General features: G+C 41.1%; 2 protein-coding genes across 5 annotated transcripts in view; both read right to left on the bottom strand.

Moving 5' to 3' along the window:
- The window catches only part of BRIP1 (BRCA1 interacting DNA helicase 1), a 63,979-nt gene extending 58,086 nt beyond the window's left edge, over positions 1–5,893 (bottom strand). For 2 of the 4 annotated variants that reach the window (XM_075440398.1, XM_075440402.1), the window contains exons 1-6: positions 5,838–5,893; positions 4,234–4,362; positions 3,652–3,763; positions 2,977–3,171; positions 2,563–2,690; positions 1,520–1,657 (exon numbers count right to left, since the gene is read on the bottom strand). In XM_075440398.1, the coding sequence (XP_075296513.1) occupies positions 1,520–1,657; positions 2,563–2,690; positions 2,977–3,171; positions 3,652–3,763; positions 4,234–4,326 (666 nt within the window). In that variant the 5' untranslated portion in view covers positions 4,327–4,362; positions 5,838–5,893. Of the gene's footprint in view, positions 1–1,519; positions 1,658–2,562; positions 2,691–2,976; positions 3,172–3,651; positions 3,764–4,233; positions 4,363–5,568; positions 5,648–5,837 lie in introns of those variants that run through there. The other 2 variants (XM_075440401.1, XM_075440399.1) reach the window with 2 other exon arrangements.
- Positions 5,894–6,119: 226 nt separating this feature from the next.
- On the bottom strand, positions 6,120–25,723 carry INTS2 (integrator complex subunit 2). The gene is made up of 24 exons (XM_075440253.1): positions 25,413–25,723; positions 24,900–25,038; positions 24,082–24,184; positions 23,734–23,847; positions 22,889–23,019; positions 22,624–22,797; positions 21,841–22,067; positions 20,883–21,008; positions 20,238–20,309; positions 20,028–20,142; positions 19,299–19,367; positions 18,861–18,995; positions 18,200–18,376; positions 17,398–17,506; positions 16,285–16,389; positions 15,623–15,787; positions 15,233–15,434; positions 14,567–14,692; positions 12,836–13,025; positions 11,639–11,884; positions 10,512–10,619; positions 9,036–9,141; positions 8,681–8,857; positions 6,120–7,838 (listed from the first exon to the last, which is right to left on the bottom strand). The coding sequence occupies exons 1-24, from the start codon at positions 25,703–25,705 to the stop codon at positions 7,669–7,671; spliced, it is 3,579 nt and encodes a 1,192-aa protein (XP_075296368.1). The 5' UTR covers positions 25,706–25,723; the 3' UTR covers positions 6,120–7,668.
- Positions 25,724–27,252: the final 1,529 nt, after the last annotated feature.

Below are 27,252 nucleotides of genomic sequence, written 5' to 3'. Positions count from 1 at the left end.
CAAACTATCAATTGCAGTTCAGTGGCACAAAGAATTTCAAGTCCTACTCGAAAATCTACGGAGCTTTCCAAAAGTAATATAAATTATTTTCCATCAATTGACATAGAACACAGATTCACTTTCGTCAAGAAAACATTAATTTCCCAGCGTCTTAAAGTAACACCAAAGCTTTTGGCTTCTTTTGTGTTTACAAAAGCATAGTATGCTGGAAAAGAGCTCCTGAAGTTAAAACATACACTGATTAAAATAGAAGCTAAATTAGGACACAAAAAGAGTCAAGTGCTGATGGAAAGAGAATTGAAATGTGTATTTCCAAACACGCATATAAAACCCTATACTTAGAAGCCAAGTTACCTAAAACAACATTAAAAAAACATATTGGAAAGGGAGAACGTTCTTTGCCTTTTGAAAGATGAAAGTAGATTTCTGTACTGAAGAAAGAAATAAAGGTCAGACCTTATTCCTTTCTTATATTTGTCTCCAACTCACACAAGCTCATGATTTCCTGGCGTGTTCCTATATTTTAATACTGACAAGAACTATTCTGTCACAGCCTTTGATATGCATTCATGGAACTACATCATTAACGTACTTTGGGATCTGGCATTCGTCTCTACTGCCTCTACCTTCTTCTACTGGTTTTGCTTGAAGAAACTTTTAAAAATCAGTAAGATTCAAACACCAAGAAATACAGAACATGCCCAGCAGAAAGCTGCAGAAACAGCTGTGTATCTGTATCTCAACTTCTTACGTGATACTTCTGCTACAGAAAGTGGTAATTTAAAAAAAACAAAACAAAAAAAAAATCCACAAACTCAAAACATACATCTATCACAGCATTATTCTTCTAAATCCTGTGCAATATTTACTACTCATTTTTTGTTATAATATATTGTAATGATCAGCTCCAACTTCCTCCATGCTACTTTTTTAAGGTCTAAAAGGCACACATGTTAACTTTGAATGCTGTCTTTCATTTACTACCTATGCCACAAAACAATGAACGGCAAGCTGAACAAAATCTGATGTCACTTAATTTTCATGATTCTAGTATTAATTTCTTCCATAATGTCATGAATCTATTATAAATTGGAATATATCACACAGATTTATATCTGCTGTGAAATTGTTGTCACATATTGAAAGTTTACAGGCTGAACTGCTGGGCCAGATTCTGTGCTACTGGGGAGCCACGGTGTGAAAGAGTTCAACCCACTGTTTAGAAGAACAACTTTCACAGAAGTAACTTACCCTTTGCAAACCACACTGGTTAGACAGCACCACTAGGAGTAAAAGCCATTGCAGTTCTCACTATTGGTAGTGACAATATCTTAGTTTAAAACAACTTACATACTTGGGAGCTTTTACATTAGGCTGTAATGCAGCCAGAGGTACAGTCTTTTCCAAAACTATATTAACAAGCCGCATTCTATGTGTAATCTCTTTACAGTAAAGTATTTTTTTGAAATTGTTCTTGAATTAACAGTCCTGATGTAAAAGATGTTACTCTATTACTTACTGTTTTGGGAGAAAAAGTCGTGGGTTTCACACTTTTTTCAGAATGAACCATCAGCTCTCCATTTTTTTTCTGATGATAAACTTCTAAAGCATCAACTAGCTGCACTCCTTTTGCAAAACAATGACGTTTTCTAACCTGCTGGGGAAAAAAAGTACTGTGTTCAAACACACCGGACAGAAGCATGTGCTTACACTGGCAGTCAGTGATTTTGTTTTAACTGCTTTCCACTAAGTCTGCTTTAGTAACACAGTGCATCACCACTATTTGTTAAGACTTTAACCAAATCTAAGCCACACAAAAGTCATTTGGGAAAAGCTATAAAGTTTTAATTGCAAAATCCAGTATCAGCAAAAAAAAAAATATCTGTAATTATTGCTGAGTTTTTCTTCTTTAATTTCCCACTGTTACAAAACTGATGGAAATTATACTACTATCTAGATATAAGCAGAAAACTTCCATAACTAAAATAAGAAATAAATTCAAGCCATAGCGATCTAAGAACTTAAACAAAAGTAACCATTTGAGCAATACTCTAAGGCAATGTGAAAACTATTTACAGTGCACATCTGAATACAAGGACTAAGTAATGTGATACCAATACTGACACAGATGAAAACATCACAGAAATATTGCACTCCACATATTAGGCCAGAGATAACTACATTTGATGGGATGTAAAACAGAACTCTGATACATTCACAGTATTATTTGTATTTCTAATGCATATCTGCAAGACACTTTCAACTCTAGAAGCTCATACTTTGACTTTCTATTACACATCAGCTGGGGATAAATATATTTTGGGGATATTAGCTGTTTAAATATGCAAGATACAATTTGGGACATGGTATTATGAACAGTTTAGTGTAACAACACACTCCTTTGTAACAAGTAACAATAAAAATTAACAAAACCCTGTCAATCTAAACCACGCCTGTGACAACTCAACTATTCTCTATGCCCTTCTCTGAAATGTTGATTGGTATTTGACAGCTTTGTTGAGCTATGCCTGGATTAATTTACCGCCAATAAACTTTGCTCACCTGCTGCTCAGTTTCTAAAGGACGAATCCTTTTCCTGTCTACTTGAAAATCATCATTCTCACTGTCACATAGAGACAACCTTTTTTTGGCAGACAATTTCGAAGCTAGACTTTCATTTTCCTTACATTCTGCAATTAAAAATAAAAGGTATGTCTACTACTAGAATGCATTAGATAAGGGCAACATTTTAAAGATGTTAAACTATAAATACACATGATGTAGAAAATAGTATTAGACATTTCTAGACCCATTAACCACCACTTCCATACAGATTTCCATGCAGGGCAGAATCACGTAGTACTCCGCTATTATGACGATAAAAAAAAGTCTCTGACATGTAAGAAAAAAATTTACATCACCAGTTATATATCTGACTTCCAGAACAGACTTTTAGCTGCCTGTGTATGAAGTTACCTGCGTTTGTTAGTGGGCTTCCAGGTTTTACGGAACTCCCTGTTTCATAATTACTAAAAGAACAAGAAGCACCATGATTCACACTTGTTGCAGCCTCATTGCTCTTAGATTGGGAATGACACGTGCAGCGACATGGTGGTGAGGTCTCTGGCTTTCTGTCCTCCTTTTCACACGACGACGTAAGCAGTGATTTCTCTAAAGGACACAGTCATTTGTCTTCCATTAAAAACTACTCAAGGCTATACATGAGAACCAGACCTTCAAAACAGTTAAGAATGAAAGCTTTTGTTTAGGTACCAGTTATAAACCTTGCACCTCTACAAAGTCTGAACAAGCTACCATCACCCTTAGCAGAACTGCAAAGAACTGTAACGACCTGCAGAAATGAAAAATGCCCTTCTTTTTCAATTCAATCTGCATAACTACAATCCACAAGTATTTTCTTTCACAGTTCCAACAGCCATATAATTCCCTTATGATAACAGGTATCTAAACCCAGCTAAGTATTACTGGCCATCACTGTTCTATGTTGCCAATAAGGCAATATGTGTAATGGTGAACTAAGACCTGATTAGATTCCTGAAACCAAACATTTAAAGGCTGATAAACAACCACCATTCATTATAATATATTTTGGTAATAAAAACTGGGCAAACAGACACTAAGATAACTTACCATACAGAGACTGCTGCCATGATAATGCGGAACAAAGTAATGCCAAACTTTTGCCACTTCCTGTAGGGCTCTCCAACAAACAGTGTTGCCTGTTATTTAAGCCCTTAACAATCTTTAAGCGGAATAACAAGAACAAAACCAGAATTAATAGAAAAACCCAAAGATGATGTGTTTAGCTAAGCTAGAAATAACTTCTAAAAACAGATCAGGACACCTGCTGTCTTGTAAAAAAAATAAAAGAAACCCCAAAATGACAGACGTTTTACTAAATCATTCCCTCCTTATGTACTTGCAAAATTATATAGAATTTCTGTTACAGTATATCTAGTTAAATAATCATATATATTACATAACACGTAACTTGTTTCTTAGCATAAATGTTCACAAACCCAAAACGTACTTCAGCATTCGCTACTCATGGGCCAGATAGCATTGCACAGCAGGGACAACAGTAAGTTACATTGCAAGTTAAATTCTCAAGATATCAGAGGCTCTAAATTTAATATTAGTTTTCTAAATGCTGATAGGTACTAGAGAACATAAACTATTAGTTTAGCAAATGTGAATATAAATTCTACTTACAGCATTCATCATAGCAAGTTGTGAAGGGTAAGCCTTGCAAGGGAATATGATCTTCACTCCCCCAATAGTATACTCTGACACATCAGAAGACATTGCCACTTTTTACTCCCGTTCACTTTGGATTTATAACTGCAATAAAATGTCGTATTAACAAGTCAACACTAACCACCAGGCAAAGCCTGAAACAACATATGGCACCAAACAAAAACAAGCAGAAACCGCTAATCTGATAAGGGGGCTAAGCAGTTCAGGATATTAACAGAACTGGCATATAGAAATTTATACCACACACCACCAGTGCAGACTCAGTCTGTGTGACAAACGAGAGCAAGTTACCACCATTTGATGGGTAACAAATTTAAATAAAAGTATGAATGAACCGCAGATGTCATTTCAGAATCTATTTCTCAGACTGAATATTGTTGGGATAAGAATCCAAATCCTTGGTGAGAAAATATTTTAGGATATTTAATAACTAAAAATGGCCAGTTTTTCAACTCTGCAGGTCCATTAGCTTGAACTCCAAGACACTGCAAACTGTTGGCAACAGCAGCTTGTACTGTTCATTCTACAACGATGAGAAAATCAAACTGGACGCTGCCTTTAAAAAACTAGATGTTCAAAAACTAAGACTTTTCTCCCACAAATAATACAGTAATTATTCAGGGGAAAATGAGGCATCAGTCACTTTACTATCCTGTGAGTACTAGCTTGCATTTCTCTCACTCTGAATAATAAAAGTCAGTTTTCCTATCATGCTAAAATGTTGAAATTATTGAGTTAAAAATACTGAAGAGGCACAGATGGCTTAAAAAAAAAAAGGACCACATTTTTTTAAATGACAGTCTTTTTTTCTTATAGGTTTTCAGCATCTACAAAATAAATGAGCAATTTTAAATTGGCAGATTCCCTGTGATAAATTAACTCACTAACCTGCGTCCTCATTTGACTTTTTACAAGTAAACATATAGATCAAAAAAAAACACCAGCGTGTGCCATGACTCAGCTTCGTCATCCACAGCACAAAGCAATCCTAGCAAAAGGAGATTGCTAACATGAGCTTACGTCCTACCCCCCCTTCCACAAACGTCACCGCACCCCATTGAAAGACTTTTGCCCAACACGTTCGGGGGGGCTCGCTTAAACGAGCGCTATGAATTAAGCTTCGCCCGAGAGAAAAGCGAGCCCCTTCGGGGCGCTGGGAAGGATTCAACACCCAAGGGGGCAGGTCCGGGAGCCCGGGGACGCTCCGCTCCGCTCGGCAGCGTCTCCGGGAGGGCCGGGGCCGCTCCCCAGACAAACCCCGGCGCCACCTTGGCCCTCCTCAGCTCCTACCCTGGGGAGAATTCCTCCGCCTCCCCGCGGCTGCGGGCCGGGAGCGCTGAGGAGGCGGCTGTCATTCCGCTGGGCGTGCCGCCCCGCCTCAACCTCCGGAGGCACCCGGGCGTCTCCTTTATGGTTTGTAAGGGGCAAGGGCCCACCGAAAGCCCCTTCCCTTCCCTTCCCTTCCCTTCCCTTCCCTCCCCTCCCCTCCCCGCGCCGCGCCAGCCCGGTCCCCTCACAGCCGCTCTCCGCCCCACGGGTGGCAACGAGCGGCCGCTCACCTCAGGCGACTGCGGCCTCTGCAGCGTGCGTCCGTCCTTCCCGCCTCCGCCCCGGCGCCAATCAGCTGACAGGAAAGAGCCCCGAGCCGCCAATCAGCAACCAGCAGACTGAGCCGCTCCCACCTCCCACCTCTGCGCTATGCGAACCAATCACGGAGGGCGTTGTTGGCTTCCGGATTACACTCGTTGCTGGGCAACCACGCGTTTACAGTGGGGGAATTGTATTGCAAAATACTTAAAATCAGCGTAGGCAACGCCCTTTGATATTAAGCCATACACTACTTTGTTCGGTTTTTTTATTTAAATACCACTCCAGCATACAAAATTACACTTACAACAGAGAAAAAAAAAAATACAGACACTGTGGTTATTTACATCGGGTTATTTCCATGCTTCCCACCCAGACAAACAGACGCCCAGTGTCGGCTGGGCACAGCACGCTGCAACCCCAGCGCACACCCCAGCGCACACCCCAGCGCACCGCCATCTGGCCTCCGCCCTCCCACAGCCCTGCCCAGCACGGCAGCAGCCACACGCCAGGCCTTCCTGCCGCCACGCTGAAGAACCAGACCGTTACTTCCAGAACGTCAAGTAAAATATTTTTCCACGCAAACCAGTTACTTAAGGACCCCAGCTGCTGTCATTTAAGAAAAGAGCACGTGCTGGGTTGCCAAGTTCAGCAATTCACGTGCGGCGACGTGCAACACTCCTTCCTGGCACAGCAGCCAAACCTTGATTTTCTTCCTCTGCCACAAAGCCACATGCGGCCTCACACGAGAGCTCGCGCAGCCTTCAGGGAACTCCCAGACACGGCACCACACAGGCCCTCCTGCAGCACCTGTCGAGGCCAAATCCTGCAGCCTTCGCGCATGAAAGAGCCACTCACCTCCAGCACGGAGCACAAAGGACTCGGCCTTCTTGGCCCCTGAGCCACACAGACCCGCTCTGCTATGGCTGAAATCTGCCATTCCTCTTGTGATGGGGAAACACAGCTTCTGCCCGAGTCTGCCTCAACGCTCATTTCTTTTTATAGTCTTATCCTGATGACAATTTAAGATACCTTTGCACTTATTTAAAAGGTGAGAAAGACTTCAAGAAACTAAACCATCTGAGCCGCATTAAAAATACATCTTCTTTTAAAATGACATTTATACAGCTCATTTTGTAGTACCAGTACTTTTTTTTTTAAAGAAACTTGTAGAACAGTTTAAAACTTTCAGTGAAGGCTGACTGATAAAGATTCTGATCTCATGAACTGAATGGATGATGAAGTTCCTGATCTCACGAACTGAAACTCTGACCAATGGTTTTAAACACAAATGAAAGAAGTTAAAGCATTTTCTCAGTACTCACTGTCACGGTGCAAGCTACTTACACCACTTTTTCAAGTCTTCCTTGGAGAAATTTGTTCCATCTTGCTCTGCAAGGCTTTGGAACACCAGTTCATTTAACTGCAGCAAAGCACTTCAGTCTCACATTTTTCTTACCCACCATTTTGCTGTTTGCTCAACAAATTAAATATTCACCTCTTAGAGCATTACAAAACCCTTCTGGGTGTGTTGCTGTACCACTTCAGAAACCGAGCAAGCCTGCAAATCACATTCAGTTTCACTGGAGATTATTTACTGACCCCATCAGCCTCAAAGGTTTTCACTGGAAGCAATGTAAGCGTCTTTAAAGAATTCTTCCTTTCCAGCCATAACCGAATTGAATGAATGAAAACCATGGACTTCTTGTGCTCCAGTCCCTCTGCCCACTTTTGCAGCTTTCTCCAAATTTACACCCCATAGACTGTGGAACTAGATACAGAACAATCCTATTTGCGTTCTTCTTAAACTCCACTTACGCTCATGTTAATTATTTCAATGATAGTATTTTCAACACACTGGCATAACCGAACATCAGGGTCCATGCTTGCAATGTCCCTTGAACAACTTTTGTTAAATGGATCTTTACAAAGTCCTGACACTTCATGTGGTTTCTCCTTTAGTTGCTGGAGACCTAAAAAATTAAGTAAAATAAGCAAAGTACGTCTAAATAAATAAACATATTTTTTAAATTGTTACATTACACCCATAACATAAACATGTATGCTATGAAATTGCAAATTTGAGCCACCACTATTTCATGCACCAGGCTTAACTCCACAGATTATTTCTTGAGACACTTCAACATTTCTTTTTTATTTACCTATGTCTGACTCCTTTGGGGTTTTTTGTATTCCCTCTTACTTCTTTTAACATAAATATCCTAGCATACCTAGCACCATGGAATCACACGAGCAGAACATTTGTCTTTAGGAACAAAAAAAAAGAAGAGACAAAAACATGCTCAAGATCAACTGATACATTCACACAATCACTACATATTTATCCAACCATGCTACGTCATGTGTAAGACTTCAGGTAGCTCATTGGACTTTGCATTTCCAACAGATTAGGAAGATTTGTATGTCCATTATGCCTCAGCTGAGAGGTTGAAATGTCCTTGTGTTCCCAAAAGTCAATGGCTTTTGCTCACATCTTTAATCCTTAGACTACAAGGGCAAATTCTACGCACAACTCTTGCATGCAGGGATACATCTTGACATGATGCAAGCAGGGAAATAAAACAGAAGGAAGGTGGTACAAAGTTTAATAAAAGGGGTACTTTCAGCCCCTTTAGCCTCTAAACTCTCTCCTCCAATCCAGCAAATCCACCTATCCCTATTCTGTCTGTATTTACAAGACAATAGCAGTAAATTTCATACTGCATTCCAACTGCACTCAAACTTTTGAAATATTAACATAATTTTCTCCCTGGGACCGTGACATTACTTTTGAAATACAAGGTACTTTACTTACGTGTAATAATCGGGTCGAAGTCTCTTGTCTGCGTAGCAACATCAGAGGCACAAACTTGTCCTATTTGTATCAGCAGAGACATAATATCCTCATACAAAGGAGGAAAGGCTTGACAGAATGACACCAAACAAGGCAGGGTCGGCATAAAAAAAGCATAGCGCTTCGAGCGGGTTAAAACTATCAAGGAAAGGGAAATGGTTAAGTAAAAAGAAATTATTACAAAAATACAGTCAAGAATTGTTGTTACCTTTACAATCATAATTAACACAGTGGCATTTAGACAAAACTGCATTCAACGTAGACAAATAATTCTAATTTACACAACACCACAAGCGGAGGTTGCTGGAGTGCTTACCCGTGAGCAGGGTTCCCATCACATTGATAGCTAAACGAGCCACGCTGAGAGATTTAGGTAGCGCATACTGGATACACAAAAATGAAAGTAACTGGATGGCAAATATCTGTTAAGTAAGTGAAAGGCAAAAGAGAAATAAGCAATAAAGTTACAGATTGCTTTGCACTTTCTATCCAAAGCTCTTCACATAACCTAGGAGTTAGTAAATATTCTCTATTTCAACAATGAGGAAATTGAGAAGAAACAGCCTTAATAACAGTCATTCTGAATTTCTTCTGCTGACATTAAGAAAAAAACCCCACTCATATTTAACATTAATCAAAATACCAGCATTAGTGTTTCAGAATCTCCCCCACAGATACAATTTGATCCGACATTAACAATGAACAACAAAGCAACACACAATTTGCATATAACCCTTGTAAAAGCTGTTTACAGTCCAATGTGTTTTAGTTTTAACTTTAGTGGAGTGTCCTCTCATCAGCAGTAACTTAGTATTTGAGAAGGGATTAAATAAGAGCAACTATAAAAATGGCTTGATGTAGAAAACAGATGAATCTTTAGACCAACAAATTCCAGTTACCTACAACGAGCCAAATATGTAATCTCCCGTTGTCACAGTACACTAAATCAGGGTCTACAAATTGCTTTAGAAAGTAATAATAAACGATTTTCCATTGTTTTTCATAATCATCGTGAGGAGACCTTCAAAAATATTGGTGAAACATTTCAAAATCAGATTCTTGACTCCCCCTTTGCTGAGTCTGCAATGAGAAGAAACCCTCACTCTTCAGATGCAAAGAGCACAGCTTTGAGGAAAGTAGCACAGGTCACTCTAGCAGGCTTTGTTCCTGCAGTTAGACCAGGAAAAGAACCGGTAGGACAACTGTCACAGGAGAAACTTAAACCGATTAAGAAATGTACACCTTATGCTCTTGCCCCAAGCTTGCTTCAAGATACAGTAGTAATATTCCCTGCAAAAAGACTCAGTAGTCAAACTTTTCATGAGAATGAATAAAATTCTGATCTTAAGGCTGCTTCATCTGTTCTATGGAGTTTCTTTGCAAAAAAAGGTTTTCAAAACTTAAACCTTCATAGAAGTTCCTGTAGCTATAAATTATCAGATAAAAATTAAGTAGGCAAAACTTCTGCCAACTGATTTATACTCAGTATAAAGAATGAATGGAAGTCACTACTCAAAAGTGCTTTTATTCATGTTCTTGCAGGTAATATTGAAATTCCAGAGTACTTCCTGAACAAGTGTACAGAGGTATGTTAGCAGAGTTGTCACAATTGCTGTTTGAAGGGAACTGGGCCTTCAACTTAAGGTAAAAGTGCTTACAGATTATTACCTTAACATCCAGGCAAATGAGAACAGGACTATTTTTAGTGACCCTCTTATTGTCTCGCCTTAACCAACACTTCATCAGGGTTAACTATCTACAGTGATTCTCAAACTCGGTGACTGTACAGTACCTGTTTTTCAAGTTCAGGCTGGGCAATGAGCTCGGGTATGAAATCCAGACAGATGTGCATCGATGGAATCCCTGCCACTGTCAGTGCCAGAAGTTCACAGGGATAACCCTGCGTCATTAAGAAAACAGATGTATCACTGCGTCAAAGGTGTTTTAAAAATTCTGCTTCAATTATGATTTGAAATTAGTTTTGAAAAAAGCATTAACACAGACCTAATATACTTGTAAATGTCTTGTTCAGAATTATAAGCAACAGGCCTGTATCCCAAGGCGACAAGAGGCATGCGGGGTGACAAACCCAGGGTCTGAATCAGTTCTTCATCCTCAATACCCAATGTATTATTTGCATAGGAACTCTCCCTCCATTCCCCAAACTAAACCAGGCTGCAGTGACCCACTCCTTCGGTCTCTTTCCCCTGTGTTTCAAACATCACCATAGCCCCCAACTTGCTTATTCCATGACTGCATCATTATGACCTTTTTAGTCACTTAACCAGTTCCAGGTCAAGGCAAATTAACTCCTTTAAAAGAGACAGCCACCTGGCAATGACCAATTTAACTAAAAGCACATTTATGTTAAAAAATTTGCTAATCTCTCCTCTCTTCTTTTTTTGAAGACATACAGCTGCTGGGGCAGGGGCAACCTTTCTCCTTCCACTCTAAAAGAGGTAAACTGCCCTAACAAAAAGGAAAGATAAGACATTTACATTTGAAGCCGAATTACTTTTGAATAATGGGTATTCATAATTTAAAAACATCGCCAGAAAAAAAGTAACACACAGAAGATGTGGAACAAGTAACTGTAAGATGATTAGGTCCGTCTTCCTTGGCCTAGAATGGACAAACTATTTTGGTATAAAAAACAGCAGAGGCACAAACAAAGCACGGGTTTAACGATGAGGAACAGGCATAGTTCAGCTGCTCCCTTTTCAGCTACAACACGGAGTCCAAGTACTGAAATCTGGAGGAAATGTAGGTACTGCCAGTTTGGTGAGATGGGAAGCACAGAAGTGGGCCATTATAATTTCTGAGGAACACAACAGCAGCATTCACCATCCTTTGACCACTTCGTTTGTCTCTTTCTTAACCAGAGAAACCAAGGAAGAACTAAAACAGTGCAAAGCATACCTGGAAATGGACTAGTTTGACTATGTTGGGATCAGCTATATACATCTGATGCAGCAGACAGCAGATCAGACACTGGACCTCTCGAAGATTACACAGCAAGCTATCTTCTTCTTCTTCAAGTTCTGGACTCTTAGGGCCTGTGGTACTAGGAAGACTCTTTAGCAAACCATGGATATTGCTGCTTTGGGCTTTCTCTTCTTCTGTGGGTAAGCAGATCTCTAGAAGAATCTGCACAGCAGCACTGTCCTGCGAAGAAAATACGCAACAGAACATGCATAAAAAACCCCAATGAAATGAAACAAATCAAAGTAATGACAATTTAAGAAATCGAAGACTGTCAGGTGGCTAGCATTTCTAGCTATAGATTTTTTTTTCCCGTACAACAGAAACAACTCAGTTCAAGAATCACAATCCTTGAAGAACATTAAAAAACCCCAACACTTTATCTGAATCAAGACTCAAAGAAGAACAAAAGCTTAATCCAGCAGATCACCACAATCACAGATCAAAAGAGTAATTTCAAAGGAATCTCATACTATTTCAAAATAAATATCCAATGATCCCTTAAAGCATCCATGTCAGAAAAAAAATGCACATGGCCATGTAATTCACAGTATTCAGAGGAGACTACCCTACTCATTTAAAAATAAAGCTTCCTATTAACTCAAAAATCATGTTCTAATAGGGACTATGTATGTGACATTCTTCCAGACAGAAGTAAGAAGAGACTGTCTGGGAAACAGGATTACTCAAGAATTCCCACCATGTCAAGCTAAGTTCACCATTCTTCAGTCTCACACTTTATGATGCTAGCTGCTTCTTCTAAATAACATAGATCAAATGATCATGCGTAGGTCTGTCCCATTTATTCGTGTTTTACTGCTGCAAAGCTAAGTACAGAAAGAGCTTCTGGAAAACACAAGCAACAAGGCAAAAGGGCTAGTAAGCAAAACTCCTCTGTTCTAACGAACAGAAAAGTACACTATCGAAGCAGCTAACCAACACAATGTTTCAGACTAGAAAACAGAAGACCGAAAATATTTAACAACCTGAATACAGAGGCAATTATCTTTTCCATGGTAACAGAAGTCGATAAAAAAGAAGTAAAAAGGTCTCCTCTTTAATTTCCTGTCTCTGTATTTCTGTTTTATCATTGTCTTTCTTCACATCATTTAATATCCATTTCTTCCCCCTTACCTGAGCAGCAAGCAATGCATTTTTTAATTCTTCCCTTGTAACTTCTGGGGCCTCTGGCCCCATGGCATTGTTTTGGGATGGCCTAATGTCCTGCTCTGCTGTTTCTTTTAGGTGACAATTGAGGTAAGCTTTTGAAGCAAGGAGATATCCATTCAACATGTGCAAAGTTATATCCATCAGAGGAGGACTCCTGATATAGGAACACATGATAAAATACAGGCATTTCAGTAGGCAGAACAATAGGACAGTAATAACATGAACAAACTAAAAGCACTCCTCAAAGGTCGTTTGATTGTAGTCTGGTTCACAGTAAAGCTGTTTTCCCTAACGCAGCAAAACACTGAAGGTCACAATCACTTCTGCTGCCCGGCATCTCTCATGCACACATACGTATGCGTACACTCTACAAAAACAAGTAACTGCTGAAGAGACCAATTTCTGATGAACAAAGGAAACCCAAAAAGTGTTGGCTGTACATAAAGAAAGAAAAATAATGACCTAAATGACAGGGAAAAACAAGGCAGACAAGCTCTGAACTGCTTCTGTAATACTAAGCTGATAGTTTTCAAATCACACTGCATTATAAACCTCCCTAACCGTTTTAGAAACATAGGATTTGCAATTTGCATCCAGGGCTGAAAGGACGTACATTTAAATATTTAACCTATAGGCTGAGGATTAAAGATGTCATCAACAGAAACTTCAAGTCTAGCAGAGTTGTAGCAACTCAAATGAAAACTGGATTCACAGCTCAATTGTTAAAAGGCAAGGAGGGACAGATGCATACAAACAGGAACATGAAGCACAAATCAAATTGACTACTAGCCATTTATTATGAACAAAAAGATAATAAAAATGGGAAAAAGAAACCACAACTGACAGAAAATGTGAAAAAGAATACACAACGAATAAAGCTAGGGGCTGAAGTACATTTTAAATGATTAATCGCTATCTTCTTCAGAATCACAGATGCGATTTTCTTCATTACAATGAAAAAGCAAAGTTATAATTTACAAATTCTGACTTACTGTTTGCATTATTTCATATTCTCCTTAAAAGCTGGCCCATTGCTATTGGTTATGATCATTTTCACTACTAAAATTATCATCCGATTCTACTGCATCAAAGCCATAAAGCAGCATGACACATCCTCCTCTATCATCAATGACATCTAGAGGAACTAATTTCCAAGTACTGCTAAAAGACTTTTTTGAGAAATTAAGCAAATCTACCTTTGCCATATCCATCAAGCACGCACCAGCAGAAATGGTTATCCAACAGATGGAACACCTCCAGGCCCAGGAGGGATGACAAAAGGCAGTGGAAGGATGTTACAGCCACAACCTCAACCACCACCACCACCACGTGGCAGCAGCCATTTTAAGCACGCTGCAATGTCTATTTAGAAGAATTCACAAATACAAATCCAAAATGGACGATCTACATACAAATCCCAAAGTTTCCAAAATAGAACTGAGTGTAAGGTTGTCCACGACGACACTCGGCTGGGCAGCATGACATGCTGAAACAGCACACGCAGCTCAGCCCTCCGACCAACAAGCTGAATACAAAAAAGATGGAACTTAACAAGCTCATATGATTAGTTCGAAACTATCTTTTGAAGTACTGAAAGCTTTTAGAGTTCTCTGTGAGACACCTTTATGTTTAGCATTCACTACATACCAATGTAAGTACCATGGAACATAAAAGCTAAAGGAGGGAGATGCTCACCTGTGAACTCTCTGATCGCATCTTAGTACAATCAAAGGATCAATCATCAGATCTTTCTGAGTGTATTTCTGCTGTCGGACTATTTTTACTGAAGGCTGAAGAGCATTAACAGTCATGACCCACAACCTAAAATGAGATCATGTTTACAAGTTTTTCATTAGATAATCTGTAAGAGATAAGGCTCACGCAAGCATCTGGACACTCACTTATCTCAATGAGCTGTATTTTTATCAAGCAGCAAAAGACCCATGGTTCATTTGCAGCCCTTGAAGTTAACCAAGATATAGTTCACTTACACTCACTGGAATTAGAGCAACCAAACTGTTTTCGCTGCAACAGAGCATCCAATTCCTCAGAAAAGGCACATGCTTACCAAAGTGAGCTCATGTTTCAGCAGCAATTTGTCATAAACAATGTATGCTATAAAACCATAGTCTACATTTTAAACAAACTGGTGACTTCCTTTCCCCAGAGAACATGAAGTACCATCCCTCCAAGTGCAAAGATTAAAAATTTCTGCAAAGCAAAAAGGAATGCAACTCCAACACATTCTCTTCAGTCACAACCTCCAATTTCCCAGACAAAGGCACTGTGTCATTGTTTTTGAAACAGAAAGTGGGATTCCACCTCTCTGCAACAACAAAATAAACAGTATTTTGAGCCTACCTTCTTGGCATCACCGTGTTAAGAACCATCCAGAGTTTATTGACAGTCTGAAGAATCCTCCGAGGGACTCCAGCATTCAGCAAGTGATTCATATTTGATGTCAATACTTCTGCATATGGGATCAATTCACCAGCTGAGAGAAGTGTTAAATGTTCTAAGATCTGCATCAGCTGGGTATGATTTCCAGGCAGCATGGAAAATGCTGTAAAATAAAGACAATGGGATTTTGGTACAACTGGACTTCTGGCATTTTTTCTGACTTGGCAGCAGAACATTTTCATTACACAAATGCAGTATGAGCAATTGAATTAAATGGCTACACACTTCCAAACCCACTATATTCCAACCAATTTGTAAAGAACACTACTTACTTCACATGAAGTTATTTACCTTCCTGAAGCTGTTTGGGAGAGTGATTCTTCGCAATGTTTGTAAGAAGCATCCTCCTCAGTAAGGCATCAGTGCCCGTGATCTGCTCCTCACAGATCCAGTCTTCCACAATGCAGAGGTGTGGATAGTTAGTTGCAAGCAGGCGTAACAGTGAAGAATGCAAACCTTTAGGGGTATTAAGACAGTATACATCTTAGATTTGAGTTAGCTATGTCTTTCACTTGAAAGTATTTGTGCCTGTCATTTCAACAACAGACCTTAACTGAATCACTGCCAAGAAGTTCACTGAGCATGAGGGTTTACAGCCTGATATTCTAATTCCAACAGAAAGGAAAAGTTACCTTTTGGAAACATGGGAGGACTCCGTAGTAACTCCTAAACTCAGTCCAGAATAATTAAAAATTCTGAGGCAACTCCTACTCTAAAACCTACTCTAGGTAGGTAAGACCTACTCTAAAAAGAACTGTCTTCCTCAAACTTTCACTACTAGTCTTCAAACACATCTGTAATCTCACTTCTTACTCCTGACAGATTTTCAAAGAAAGAGAAAGGAAGGAAACCGACGCCATGAACAGATCTATGAAACAGACAACAGCCACAGAGCTGGAAACACGCTTAGCCTTCCTCCTTCGTGCACATTAGGCTTTCACAGACAGACATACCTCCCAGCTCCTGCTGCAGTCCTTGTGCCTGCCGGATGAGGTACTTGATTGGAATCTGATCCATTAATGCTGAAGAGTAAGACTTCGGTTTCTTCTGCATGGCAGCTATAAGGGAACAGGACAAGAAACCACGCATAACAGTTACAGCTGGAAAAAGTTATTTTCCCAACAGAACCAATAAAGAAAATGTAAAGCACTTGTCTCTATGTTATTCAGGTAAAATAGAGAAAATCCCAAACAACACACCTGACTCCTGCTAAAGTATTAAATTAAGCTCTCAACCATTTCCGTGAACATTTCTATTTAAAGATTTTCCTGGCATTTAGATTAGTTCGCAAGATTTCCATACTATCTTTGACCAAGTCCAACTGATTTTGGAATCATAGCTCAAATCTGCACTTTCTTTATTCAAGGTTTTTATTCTTCAAAAAAATGGTAATCAGTTGGTACATGGAATTCAAACTTGGCACACACAACACCCTGTAGTCAGGTGGAAGTAATAAATGCAGGAAGAACCACAATTGATTTTATAGTATTTCAGTCTCTTGAACAGCATGAAAAAAATAGAACTGATGAATACCGGAAGTTTAGCACCCTAAAAAGGGCAGGTAAAAACAGCCACCAGATATAAATACTATGTTTTCATTGAAATTAAACTCCATCAATAAACTACATAACACTATTTTAGAATTGACTTAAAGTCTCAGTTTCAAAGGTAAGAAGGGATCATGCAGTATGGTCAACTATAAAATTGCCAACCCAAAGAAATGCATGTGCAAGTTTGATAACACACAAATAAAGGAAGATCTGAAGTAATTAAGAAGTCTTTGGTAATTATTGCTGTATTTAGTAGATGGTCATACACATTTCTGGTGACTTTTTGGCCAGCTTCGACCTTTTTTTAATCTGGAAAACAAATTACTGGACTACAGAATTGTAGCAGAAACTTTATCTCCCAAATTTCCACACCAATGCCGTATTTATTACAAGAACCTAAACTTTTTATGCTGTGCTTGAATCGGACAGCAACATGAATTCTGGTTATTGTAAGAATTCCTCTCTTTGCATCTAGTTTTCAGTTGATCTGTTTTCCACTGATGCACTCCCATATACCTAGAATCTTCGTGTTTGCCAGAAGCGCTTCTTCGTACGACAGGACGTAGTAGAGGACGAGCAATTGGGTTGTGATGCTGTATCGTTGAGCAAGACGAGTATTTTCTCCCTGTACATAAAACCACATACAAAGGTCATGTTGCATTCCTGATTCTTGAGAATAAAAATTTGGATTTCCCTGCAAATATGAAGAAAGATAAGGCAGTAAGCCTCGTATAAAAATATCAACCCATATAAGGTCCAAGAAGTTGCAGGGAATTTTTTTTTTTAATGAGATTCAAACATAAAATGTATTTTTAATATCTTGGGACACTAATAATAAGTAATCCCAGGATCCCAATGCAAATCAAAGCTTGCCACTCATTCTACATGTGTCCAAGTGACCATTCTTGTACTTCTATCAAAATGAAAACACTTCTTTAAAAACCAGCTAGAGTGCTTCCATTAAATAGTTTTCTTATCTAACAAGATCAAGTTTGTATAAAAATTATACAAATCCTATGTAAACACCTCCACTTTTCAATCCATGAAGTGCTTTTCTTTGCATTTTTAACAGCATGAGTTGGTGAGTTCCCAAGGAAAAGGGCAAAACAGGGACAAATAGCAATCCTCCTAAAATCTGAGTAGCAGTAACAAGATTGACTGCGAAACGCATGACCATCACTGTAGTAGGGGGTAGTTTACTATACAGGCATTAAAGACAAAGTGAAGCAACTTACAGAATCTGCATCATGCATATACACAAAATACTGAACCACATGTTCACATGAAGGTACACGAAAGAAGCAAACAAATCGTTTACCCCAGAGAGTCCTTGAAAAACATTCAGTATCTCCTGTTCCGTGACAGGCTGATTTGTGGCCTCTGGGTTGGATTTAGATGCAGGAGTAAGAATAGAGTTAATGTAGACATCAATAAGAGGAAGCAGCTGAGGATGGAGTGGGGTGGTGGTTTCACAGAGCTGCCGATAGATCCAGTCCTAGAAAAAAACTTGCATTACACATTCAGTTTCAAAGCTGGAGGGCAATTTTTTGTCTGCAAGTCCATACCCTTTTGACTAGTTACAAAAAATGTAACTGAATGAGGCTTTGACTTGGGAAAGTGTAATACCAGTTCTGAACTGGGCCTGTCATCATCAACTGTGTCTCCTGGACCCTGCTCTGCACACTAGTAAAACTTGTCCTGGCTGGAAATACCATTCTGATTACAATTTTATTAAGCACAGACAGGGGGAAAGAGATAACTTTCTTATTATATAATTTTTAACTTCACTAAGTTGTGGTCTCCAGATTACAAAGTCAAAAGTGGGTACCCTACCTTCATACACAGTTCCTTCCTAAATTACATGGTAACAGGCCATAAGATTCATCAAGAGTTCTGTTCCTACAATTCAACCAAAAAAACAGCCTGCAAAACCTAGTCAACATTCAAAACTACGAACAAAAATAACATTAAAGTCTTACCTTAATGGATACTTTGTGCTTGGTGAATGATCGACTTTTTAAAAGCTGGTAAATGCAGTGAATAGGTAAAAACCCAGTAATGTTGGCACTGAGATTGCCTGTGACAGGCACACGAACTGCATGGGCCGTAACAACCTAAAGGAAAGTTATAATTAACAAGAAAAATACCACAAATATTCACCTTATGACAATGCATAAGCACAAGGTGACAAAGTCACACAGCTACATTCTTTCCAGCATTTACTTATTTTTCATTGTTTGGAAGCTGAAGAATATTTTTATGTAGTTTAAAACAGTAAGTGTAAAACTGTAACACACTTGGATTCTTCTTGTAGGTCAAACTGAAGGGAGTACAGAAGAAAAAAGAAGAAAGAAAAGGAAAAAAAAGAAAAAAAATAAAAAGAGGAAGGAAAAAAAAAATACCTAGACTTAAAATACCTGTTCAGTGAAAATCTCCTGTGTGAAGATTGTCTTCATTCTGCTGAGTGAGCTGGGCTTAATAACAATCTGAAACAAAGAACAAAGAACTTGTAATTTTAAGTTCTAGCTTTCTGATAAGTAAGTACTGCCAATTTATTCTACAAATTTTTAACCTTTTTAAACTTGTCTTCAGGAGGACACCAGGAAAACATTCACATCTATACTTTATATGTAAAACAAAAATATTTTCAACTGTCACGAGTTCACCGCTCTATGTCTTCCTTATCCTAAAAACTACCTATTTAACTTTTACATTTGAAGAGATGCTGTTTCACGATAGTAAATTCAAGGCAAGTCTCCCTTGGTAATTTTCAGAAATTAATTATTATATATGGAGACATGTGTTTAAACTATTTAAAATTAAAAGTTTGCAGCTCATCTTGGAAACTACTTCAATTAGTCTTCTAAAAAAGTTCATTTCTTGCAAATAATGATTTCATCAAGTCATCACTTTTTGAAGATACTTTTATCACAACATTCCTCTCTATCAAGAGGTATGCACAGTTTAATGCTTTTCTAGAGGAACTAATTTAGTTACCTATTTTTTTACTTCACGTTTGCTTTAGGTATATTGGCAAAACCAAAGTTCTTTATATCAAAACTAAATTAAATTCAAGAGTATAAATACACAGTAAAAAGTTAATTTTAACAGAGAAATGTATGTGCTAGAAACAGATTAGGTTTTACCTTCATTCCCAGGGTGGAGCAGACCAAATCAATGATAGCACTGAGCTGATTACTATGGAAATACATGGCTACCAAGAGAAGCATCTCTCCAAAAGAAGCAGACACACCAGAAATGCTAATGGTAACAAAGACAAAGAGTTATTTTCCAACAGGACATAAATCAACGTGAGATTACTGAAATCACTGAAAACAAAAGAAGTCCACTCTCACCTTTCAAAGTAAGCTTCTTCCTTTATCATCCAACTAAGCCACATTACCATGAGCTGCTCCTGTTCCGGGGTGCTGCACAGAGAAAATCCATAAAAGATCCTTCTCCCACGAACTACAGCTAGTTTTACTGACAGTTACTAGCAGAAAAGCCAGTATTTGAGGAATCTTACGCCAGGAGACTGTCACTTTCACTTTAGTGCCAAGCAGCTGACAAGCACTGATATTCAGCACAGATTTCTGTCCAATTGTCAGGCAATTTCCCATCTTGAATGCACAGAGCAGAAAGCTACATCCATTAAACACCTCCTACACTACTACTCTTTTGAAGAGGGTCTCTAAATCATTTAGCCATAAACTTGTACAACGGAAAAGTGAACTACTAAGGGCTACCTTAGCCTTCAAAAAATATTCCAAACCAAGCTAATGGCAATGCTCCCCTTTCAAAAGATTTGCTATAAACAACAGGGAGAGCAGGGTACAATATCAATATACTCCTCGTAGTGCGAGACAAATCCCTTCGACCAACATAGAGAGATTCGTAAAAAGAATTAGGAGAGCAAAATTGTGCAGCTCTGGGGAGGTCATTGCCTTAACAGTGCTGAAACAGCAACATCTTTACAAAGCTCCTCCTTCATTGAGAGGTACCTGACAAGAGTGGAGAAGGCCAGAAGCATACAAAAGGAGAGCGACACAAAGCGGACACCAGCTGGAGTCGCGGGAGGCCGGCTGGTCATCAGCTGCAGCAGCTGCTCAGCTTCTTCATCAGTTGGCCTGAACAGGAGAGAAAAAGAACAAAACCCATGTTGCCAATTTAAAAGTGAAGAGATTTCCAGTCTCATCACAATGGTTAAAGATTAAATTTTCTGTTATTTAATCTACCTATTGAGTTTCTGTCAATAAATGAGTAGCAAGATCAGCTGGTAATTCTCTTTGAACTTAAAGACATAAAAATCTCTGTTTAGAGATGCCAACGGTGAGAAAACTTTCCCAGGATATGATCCTGCCTATTAGTATAAAACACTTAAAATTAACCCTAACAATGCACGAAGATACTAAGTTAGCATTCTCTAAAAAGTAAAAGCAGAGGAAAATAAATCCAAAATTCATGTAGCGTATGTTGCCAGAGTTTTTAGCTGCTTTCTCTTCTACACACTATTCCAACCACTTAGGCCTACAGTTTTTTTAAACAAGTCAGTAGAATTGATTTTGCAGTATTAAAGAGAGCACCACATTTGTTACATTATTTTAGATTAAAAAAAAAAAATCAGCAAAGTTCATAAATGGATCTTTACCGTTAGAATGAAAAAACTTTTCTGCTGAGAACAGTACCGGAAACTAAAAAAACATACCTGCCTAAACAGACCTTAGCACTACACAACGTTGCCGTCTAAAGACAAAGAAACTTCCAACTACTGGCGACTCCAGCCCTCAGCACGTGAGAGGGGCCTCCCCCAGTACTAAAACTGGCGAGTCCTGTCGAGACCATCTCAAGGACACAATGGCATCAAGAGACAGCTCATGCTAAAAGTGCCCAAAGCTCTCAACCTCTGTTTAAATGGACAGACACTGAATAAAAAACACAGAGCATTAAAACTTCCATTACTTCAGCCCAGCAATTCCCATCAAAGCGCAGTAGAGGCGTAACAATGCGCTGGCTTTCACGACATGCTCTTCCTTCAGTCCTGAATACACAGACACATTTGGCTCCATATCAACATCTGCTTCTTCAACAATGTGTGTGCTGCGAACCGTGGGAAGGATTCCCATGAGCTCCAGGAGCAGCTGCCTCCTCATTTGCCAAAGCACAGAACTGATATTATCTCTCTTTCTCTGTGTAAGAGGTTAAAAGACGAGGGGAACAATGTAAAATTCAAAACATCAAACAACATATTACATAAGAGCTTCCATAATGATGAAGTCAAGGGAGAAAACGAAGGAGGAGCACAGGGGGAACTTTTTTAAAATGCAATTTTCAGTACCAGGACAACAGGCAACACATGATCATATCACAACAGTGTACTACGTTGAAACACAAGTTTCACCTAACTCAATTAACTAAGCAAGTCAAAACGCAGCTTCCTACTGTGAACACTGAGAATGAACATATTTATCAGGTAAACATTACGAGCTCACAACTCCCTGGTTTCCATGCCTATTGAATCACCTACCCAAAAACCTCTCGGAGGAACAACCAAAAAGCTGCCTTCAGGGACGCTATTTATAGACCTGATAGTCCCACAAGAAGACATTGCCTTGTAAAGGTTGCTCCAAGACACATAAAAGGATTTATATGCATTCAGACAAATACAGGTGCCCACATCCAGAGGAGTTACAGCAAGCTGTAAGAATATTTTTTAAAAAGCAGAATATTTAAAGATTTTCATACCTGTTGGCCATTTCGAATAAAAGTTCCAAACCAAGTTCGGACCTTTGCGTTTGTTCCAAGTAGCAAACCACTCACAAAACACACCAGGTCACTCACTCCGTCATCTGAAGCTTCATTTTTAGTGTGATCCAAGGTCAAAGCCACACCAAGACCTGGCAGATGACACTCTTCCACCTAGATAAAATGCTCAGGCTCAATCATCTTATCTGTTTTCAAAGCTCCAGTGAGGATTATAATTATGATTCTCACGACAGATGAGACTTACCACCATGCCTCTGACCCTCAGAGCTTGGGAAGGGTTCATTTTACACAGGTGGCGAAGTGCTTCTGTTCTACGACGTCCTCCAACACTTTCCTCATCCTGCCGTTCACCGTTCTTAATCAAACCTCTACAGACTAAATATCCAACAGGAGGTGTAAGTAAATCTGTCCTTTCCAACAGCAAGCCACAGAAACATAAACGCACAAAGCCAAGCCGTTCTGTTCAGCTCATTATGATTTATTAGCTGAGCCACACGAATCTTGTCTGGGCAAGAACTCATGATATACGCTCTAGAAGCAGAACAAGGAAATGGTCTTTCTCCTCAGAGAAATTACAGGGTCATTACAGATTTATGCATCATCCAGTTACTACTCGTACTCTATCTAACGTAACGTGCATCTGGCAACCCTGGAGACTGAAATTTTACTGCGAGGTAAGGGATGCTAAACAGGCACTGTCAATACAAACTTTTCACCTCGTAACACAGCTTAGCCTAAGGGATGAGAACTATTAGCAAGGCTGGCCAGGTTCGCAGTCCCAGCCACTCGCTGCCCAAGCCCGCCTTTGGAACAGCGACCTACAGACAGAAAGCTGCAAAGGGCACCTGATGAGCCCACGAGCAGGCTGCACAAAAGGGGAATCAACATGATGGGAATGGGAGCCTATCAGCATCTCCAGGTACAAAGGCATTCAGATGACGTGTCATAAGCCAGACTCTCTCCTGTTCACACATTCGTGACACATGGTTTAGCCCAGAAATAACTATATTGCTAGAAATAACTATATTGCTGGAAATCATTTCAAACCTTTAAAAAAAGTAAGCTTGACAAGAAGAAACTGTCACTAACCCTCATTAAAGCTATCAGGAACATTGGCCACCAGAAGGCAGAGGAACCAGGCTCCATTTTTAACGTGCAACAAAGCTTCAGCCACATCAACTATCGGCAACAGTGACGGCAACTCTGGATAAAGAGAGTTTTAAAAGTCAGTGTTTCACTGTGAAACAAGCAAAACCTTGCTTTTAACAGGCGTTTCAATAACACACTCAAATCAATAAATGGAAAATCAATCTGTGATTTATTCCTCTTTCAAAGAGCTAGAAAACCTAGGTCAACCTTAAGGCAGTCACAACGGCTCCAGAAGTTATTTTTTCACATTTGTAAGGCAGAACACACTATAAACACAGAATACTACACCTGCTTGCAAAATGCAGAGAACGTCTGCTGCCTCCTCCAGATAAACAGGACTCTCGAAGAGCTCCGAAGATTTGAGGAAAAACTCACCATTTGATTCTGACACCTACAAGACAGCATTCATCATCACTGAACAGGTTTTATGAAGCAATTTGTCTAATCAATCTTTTATGGCTTCAGCAGACTGATTACATTAAAAACTGCCAAAAACATACAGCTATAAACACAGAACAGGCAAGAAAACTGTTTAGCATAAAAAATATTTACTAGCAGAAATACTTCAGTACGGCTGGTATCATTGCTTCTTTCCAGAAGAAACAGCTCACCGACAATTCTAAAACCACGATATATTCAAAGAAAAATAAAATGCTTGAGGGGGAGAGTGGGGGTGGTGAGGAGGGAGGTAAGAGAAATACGGGGACAAATATCATACTGCACTAGAAGTAAAGAACTGGATAGAGAAAAGTTCTAACTTCATTTTCAAACATGATTTTCACACTGATGCATCACAAAATCACATTACATTTGAGTGCAGCATACTACAGAACACACAGAGCCTGCATCATGTCAGAAAAGGTTACCCTCATCTGTTCTGAGGAAGAGAGGGTCCCTTCGGGCAGCGGGACTCAGAGGGAGTTTAACCACCAGCCACCATTCCATCGGACTGAGACGTGAAGGCTGGGTGAAGGGGGTAAGGACTGCAGAAGAGTATGTATGCACCCCAGCAGCGCCGGAAACGGCACCAGACCGGGCATCAACCGACCCAGCGCATCTTTTCACCCACACAAAATTCGCAAGCGCCCAGATACGGAGAAATTTACCTTATTCATAATTGCTAGCAATTCGCTGAGCACGAGGCGCAGGCGGCGGGGTGAATCGCTGTGTTCAAACTCCAGTGTCAGCCCGTGCTGAAGCTGCGACACCAAGATGCTTTCCCCGCTCCCTCCTCCTAGTTTGTGCCTAAGAGACAATTAAACACAACAACTATCAAGCACTTCCGCAAGCGCGGACGTGTTACCGGCTAAAGGCCGGTGGTGATTCCATGGGGATTCCTCCTCCCGCGCCAGCGACCGGACACGGGACCGGGCAGACAGCCGGAATCCCGGGGCCCCGCTCCCCACGGCACAGGCAGCAGCGAGCAGAGCGCAGGCACCGGACCCGTGTTCCCCCCGGCCCGGACACCGAAACCCAGCTCCCTGCGTGCCGCCCTGCCGACACCCGAGGCTCCCCGGGAGACGGCCGGAGGACACGGACACGAGCGGCCAGGTCAACCCCGGCCACGAAACCAAACGGCTGGAAACGCCGCACAGCGCAGCCGCCGTTCTCCGCGTTACCGGAGCTGCTGCTCCTTGCTGGCGTCCTGCTCCAGGGCGTGGAAGTCGACGGAGAGCAGGGCCACGATGGAGTTGACGGCCTCCACGCCCGAGAGGAGCCGCAGGATGAGCTTCTTGTCCTGCGCCCAGCTCTGGCTCTGGTCGGCGGGGGCGCAGAGGGCCATGCGCACCAGGCAGGGCAGCAGCAGCCGCAGTTCGGGGTCGCTCAGCGCGGCCAGGCGCACCACGTCCACCTTCTGCATGGCCTCGAAGGCGTAGGGGCTGACAAACTGCAGGCCGGAGCACTCCGCCATGGCGGCTCCCCGTCACGGCCGCCGCCCTCCACTTCCGGCGCGGCGCGAGCGCGTCACGGCCGGCCAGGCGCGGGAAGCGAGGTCGTGAGGCGCCGCCGTCAGGGCTGCGTCAGTAATTTATCCCGTTTGAAATTTTATTTATTTTTTTTAAAGTATTGTGAGAAACGCGCTCACAAATATTTTAAATCCGGCTCTGAGGGGTCGGTGTGGGCGCGTTTCTGGCGGCCGGGGGCTCGCCGGGGTCCCGCGCTCGGCTGAGGGAGGGGGCGACGGCAGCGCGCGCGCGGTGCCTCTGCCGGCGGGTGGCGACTGAGGGGGCCCTGGCAGGCGGGGCGGGCTGAGGGGAAGGGACCCGGTACCGGGGAGAAGAACCGCCGCCGCCGCGAGAAGCTGCGCGCCGGGCCCGGTGAGAAGGCGAAGGGCTGCGAGGGGGGGGCTGGATGAGGGAGCGGGCGGGGAGTGGGCGGCTTCCTTGAGGAAAACGGGGTCGGGAAGGAGGAAAGGCTCCAAGGGAGAAGGGAAGGACAGGGGCATGGCGGGAACTCCTCCGGACAGTCCTGTCAGGGGGATGCTGAAAGAGGGGGGGGGGTCGGTGGGGGACTGCTGGAGGAAAAGACAAAAGTGAGACGGTAAATCATTGCGTGTGCGCTTGGAGTAGGGAGCGAATGCGAGCGGAGGGGCTGTAAAGGTTTGTACTGGTCACCCAACTTGGGGGGGCCAGGCTCTGAGTGAATCCGTGAACGCCGGGGAACCTCCCAGCCGGGAAGAAGGCGAGCGTGCTTCTTGCTGGACGACGGGAGCATGGAGGGTTTTTAAGCTAAATGAAAAGGGGGAAAAAGAAGAAAAAGACAGGAAAAAAAACTGAACCAGGGTGGGATCCTTTAGACCCTCTCCCATGGATCAATCCACCCCCTTATCACCCTCCACAAAACTATGGTAATAATGAAAATGGGGGAAGACATGCTACAGCCCCTTCTCCTCCCTGCAGCCCACTCAGGCTGTACAGTTTCTGTACAAAAATTATTAGGAAAGGAAGATGTAGAGTGGACTACAGAGGAGAATGAAAAATTCAAAGAACTTAAGTCTAAGCTCGTCAAGGCTCCACTATTGACCCTCCCAGACTTAAAGAAGGAAATCTACTTTTACGTGAATACAGAGGAAGGTATTACACGAGTTATTAATGCAAGAAAGAGGAGGACATTGTAAACTTGTGGCATTTCTCTCTAAATTAATGGATCCCGGTTGTAGAGGATGGCCTATATGCCTTCAAGTAGTAGCCGCTACAGGAATTTTAGTAGAAGAAGGTTCAAAACTTACCTTTGGGGGACATCTAATGGTTTATACGCCTCACACATTCCGAACAATATTAACACAAAGGTCTGGACAGTGGATGACAGATTCAAGGATTTTGAAATATGAGACAATACTGATGGAAAAAGATGATTTGGTGCTTCGCACGGATAAGGCACTGAATCCCTCTCAATTTTTGTATCGGGCAGACCCCTCAGAGCAAGAACATGATTGCCTAGAGATCACAGACTATCAGA

The sequence above is a fragment of the Opisthocomus hoazin genome, chromosome 20 (assembly GCF_030867145.1).
Source record: "Opisthocomus hoazin isolate bOpiHoa1 chromosome 20, bOpiHoa1.hap1, whole genome shotgun sequence".
Classification (NCBI taxonomy): Eukaryota; Metazoa; Chordata; class Aves; order Opisthocomiformes; family Opisthocomidae; genus Opisthocomus; species Opisthocomus hoazin.
The sequence above is the reverse complement of the archived record's forward strand: the minus strand, read 5'-3'. Positions and strand labels throughout refer to the sequence as shown.